General features: G+C 36.9%; 1 protein-coding gene across 1 annotated transcript in view; it reads left to right on the forward strand.

The window, feature by feature from the left end:
* The window catches only part of ING2 (inhibitor of growth family member 2), a 7244-nt gene extending 5302 nt beyond the window's left edge, over positions 1 to 1942 (forward strand). The window contains 1 exon segment of the mRNA XM_006916363.3: positions 2 to 1942. Within this exon segment, the coding sequence (XP_006916425.1) occupies positions 2 to 442 (441 nt within the window). The 3' untranslated portion in view covers positions 443 to 1942.
* Positions 1943 to 4387: the final 2445 nt, after the last annotated feature.

Genomic DNA, 4387 nt, shown 5'->3' on the forward strand with positions numbered 1-4387 from the left:
CCTAGATAAAGCAAAAATGGATTCCAGCCAACCAGAAAGATCTTCAAGGAGACCCCGCAGACAGCGAACCAGTGAGAGCCGTGATTTATGTCACATGACGAATGGAATAGAAGACTGTGATGATCAGCCACCTAAAGAAAAGAAATCCAAGTCAGCCAAGAAGAAGAAACGCTCCAAGGCCAAGCAAGAAAGGGAAGCTTCACCTGTTGAGTTTGCAATAGATCCTAATGAACCTACATACTGTTTATGTAACCAAGTGTCTTATGGGGAGATGATCGGATGTGACAACGAACAGTGTCCAATTGAATGGTTTCACTTTTCATGTGTTTCACTTACCTATAAACCAAAGGGGAAATGGTATTGCCCAAAGTGCAGGGGAGATAATGAGAAAACAATGGACAAAAGTACTGAAAAGACAAAAAAAGATAGAAGATCGAGGTAGTAAAGGCCATCCACATTTTAAAGGGTTATTTGTCTTTTATATAATTCTTTCAAAATTTACTTTCAGAAAATGTTTTAGGGTAAATGCATAAGACTATGCAATACTTTTTAATCATTAGTATTACCGGTGTATTAAAAGTTGTTGTACTTTGTCTGTGACCTTAATTTTCTGCACTGAATTACCAAATATTTTAAACCAGGTAGTCTTTAGATCACCTGATGAAAGGAGCAGGGAATAGGGAGAGGGTGGTGTGAATATTATAAAAACTTCACAAACCATGCCTATTTCATTTTCACTTGAAATGCAATGCTACGTTTTGGGTAAACACCAAAGTTTTACTAGCATTTTAGTTCTACATGCTTAAAAAATTTATATGTAGTTGGAGATCTCTGCAAGCATTCAGATTATCTTGGGTAATTTAAAATATGAACACTATACCATTTAGAGCTTCTTTCTCTCTGGCCCCATTTATATATACACTTGTTCATCTCTAGTCTTCCAAGAATTTAAGGAACTGGAGATAAGAATAATTTGGGATTCCATGTGGAATAATGTGCTCTTATTAGAGTATTTGCTGCTGTCTTTTCCTTAGTAGCATTTTGATACACTGTCAGTAGCCCATTTGTAAATGCCTTGCTGCTGCTTCATAGACATACCCTAATGTAATGATTAATAAGGGAGTTATATTTTGTTCTGTTTTAATTGGGAAAGGTATGAGTAGTTAGAATACCAAAAATGCTGTCATTGGCTTATATTGGCAAAATTTGGATTATATAGTATCATGGTTCAAGGTTGAACAATTAAAAAAATTCATCTTATTTAATAATATTTTCTACATTGACCCACTGCTGGGATGCCTGGACACAGCCCTATCAGTGGGAAAAGGGCATATACTTTTATGTCAAATCGTAGCTTAAATTTTGCTGGTGGCTATAGTTCATTTCCATCTCAATCAGTGATTACATATTATTTTAAGTAACAGTGTATTTACTTTCTTAACTTTCTGGTACTGGTGCTGTTTGATGTCTTCATGTTTAATGAACTAATTTCATTAATAATGCAGTTAATAATGTATTTGTAAATTGAATTTTCCAAGATCCTAATATTTTAAGGGTAAGCATCTTGATGGATATATGTCCATATATTCAGAGAATTTTGGTTTCTTTTGGCGGGGGGAGGGGGGCAGTGAATTGACTAGTCCTTTAAATCTATGTGTAACATACTTTTTAGTCCTCATTTCTTCCTAATCTGATGACCTTGATCCTTTTTGATTAACATGTGAAAAATCCTGTCTGCTTGTTTGGAAAAAAAAATTGTTTTTTCTCTTCTAGCTCTCCTGTGTGACTTTTAGGCATGTCATTTCACCTCATCTGGATGTCAAGTTATTCATATGTATGTAAAATGAGGCTGGCTTAACTATCTCTAAGGTTCTTTTGAAATCTATAGTATTTGCATTGTTGTGAGGATTTTAATAATCAAATGACTTGGTTTTCTCTTTCACTAATTTTGTCCTTATTCTGAGGTATGAAGACTTTTTAAAGGAAAGCTTAGTGACAGGTAAATGCACAATATTTGACTAGCTTCTGTCCTAAGGATATTTTGATTGATGACAGAAGTTGATTATATTACTTCTTGAGCCAGAAGTGTTAGACAGCATGATTAAGAATTTATTTTATTGTAACTTAGTTGAGTTGTAAAGAAATCCTTTTCTCTCTTGAGAATATAGCATTTTGTCTTGTTACCAAGGATAGAGCTATTTGCCTGACACCATTAAAAATATCAATATATGCAAAGCCCCCAAAAGCTTTCAGATGTGACTTACATAGAAGTCAACACTTTTCCATACATAAATTGGCCTCAGCATATAGGGAAAAATAAACTTCCAAATAGAAGTGCCTAAATTTGGATTAGGCTTGACAGTAAAACAAATGTGGAAAATCCTGAAAGATGTGCTCTCTTTAAGACCTAATGTTTGAAACAGTTCTATTTTTATAATTTTTAAAAATTTTCTATATCACATAGGAAATTAAGTATTCTAGATTTCATATACTATCTTATATGAAATCTTATGCTTACCAACTCATACTATATACCAGTGGTTCCCAAACTAATCTCACACTGGAATTACTTCAGAAGTTTAAAAAAATACGCTTTTGCCCCAACCCCCCAACAATTGTGATCTGATTCATTTAAAATGTGACTTAAGTATTAGAATTTTTAAAAGATCCCCAGGTGATTGTAATGTACAGAAAAGTTGTAGAACCACTGCCATATTGTGAAAATTTGAACCTATTGAAAACGGCTAGTGGATTCTCCTACATCCAGGTTTGTGTGACTCTGAAGCATATATAAGTGCTGATATGTATGTGAGAGAGTGTCCCCACCCTCAACAGTTCAGTGCTTGAACTCAATTGTTGAGTGCTGCTTGTGTACTAGGCACCATACTAAGCAGTTGTGGTTTAAAAAGAAGTAAAAGTTCCCATTCATGGACCATACATTTCAGTGAGAGAGTCAGATATATGTAATGTCAGGTAACTGTAAGTGTTGAAAGTATAGCAGAGTAAGGAGGTAGAAAAGGAGTGGAAAGGGAAGTGAGTCTTAGTTATGGTGATTAAAGAAGGTCTAAGGAAGGGATCTTCTTTATGGTGATTAAAGAAGGTCTAAGGAAGAGATCTTTGAGCTGAGACCAGAAAGAAATTAGGAAGTAAGGCAGGCAAAGATTTAGGGGAGGGAGGAGTAGAACAAACTTGTCAATTTGACTAGAGCGTTTGACAATGTGGGAGGGGCTAGAAAATGTTGGCCCTTGGAAGCCATGGTAGACATTTTGGGAATATCACTCGATGTTGTATGCAAAATTTATTGTAGGGAGCCTTGGTGGAAATAGGAAGATTTTGGAGACTTTCAGAAGATTTTACACCAAAAATATTGGTGACTTAGACTAAGGTGGTAGCAGTGGGAGTGGTAGTGAGTGGTCGGACTCTGTTTTAAAGCTACAGTCATTAGGAAGACTTTAGCCCAGATAATGGAAAGCAAAAAAGATGATGAGGACGACTCTTAGGTTTTTGCCTTCTGGGAAAAAATCAGGATTTCTGTTTCTTAGGTTTGAGATGCCTGGTAGATTTGTAGTGGGGTCCAGCATGGAATTTGGGGAGCTAAAAGGGGAGGGGACAGGAGATAAACATTTCAAGTTAGCCTTTAAATGGAGTTTAAAGTTGTGTGACTGAAATTGCTCATATAAATAGAGCAGCGCTTCTCAAATCTTAACATGCATATAAGTTACTGATTTTTTACCAGTGCAGATTCTGGTTCAGTAGGTCTGACTTGGGGCCTGAGATGTTACATTACTAACAAGCTCATCAGTTATGCTGATGCTGCTGGTTCAGGGACCCACATTTTGAGTAGCAACCATATGAATCCAGAGGGTGCATGGATAAAGGCTTATACTCCAGCATTTAAAACAGGGAGGAGCCAACAAAGGAGACTAAGATCTCAGGAGATAAACCAGAAAAATGTGGCTCGCCAGAAATAAAGTTTCTAAAAGTGATCTCTCAAGTGCTGTTAGGTAAGATGGGGACTGCAAATTAACCATTGGATTGGGGTATTGTTAAGTTTAAGGGGAAGAAGGGCTGGTTGGAGTGGATTGGGAGCAGAAAGGGATAGAAGTAGAGTCGGCAACATGGACAACTCAAGTTGTACGGGGGACAAATAGGATGTAGCTGAGGGATGAGTGAGCTAAGGGAGAGCTTTAAGAGATCATACGAATGATTATATGCTGATTGGAATATTCCCTTAGAAGGTGACAAATGAATGCCGTTGGGAGGAACAGGTTATTGTAGGAGTGAAATCTGAATAGGCAGGCGGGAGTGAGAACTAGGGCTCGGGATAGTCTCAACAGGCACAGGGTCAGTTCCAGTTCATGTGTCAAATGTGAAGGTGGTTTTACTC

The sequence above is a fragment of the Pteropus alecto genome, unplaced genomic scaffold (genome assembly GCF_000325575.1).
Source record: "Pteropus alecto unplaced genomic scaffold, ASM32557v1 scaffold24, whole genome shotgun sequence".
Lineage (NCBI taxonomy): Eukaryota > Metazoa > Chordata > Mammalia > Chiroptera > Pteropodidae > Pteropus > Pteropus alecto.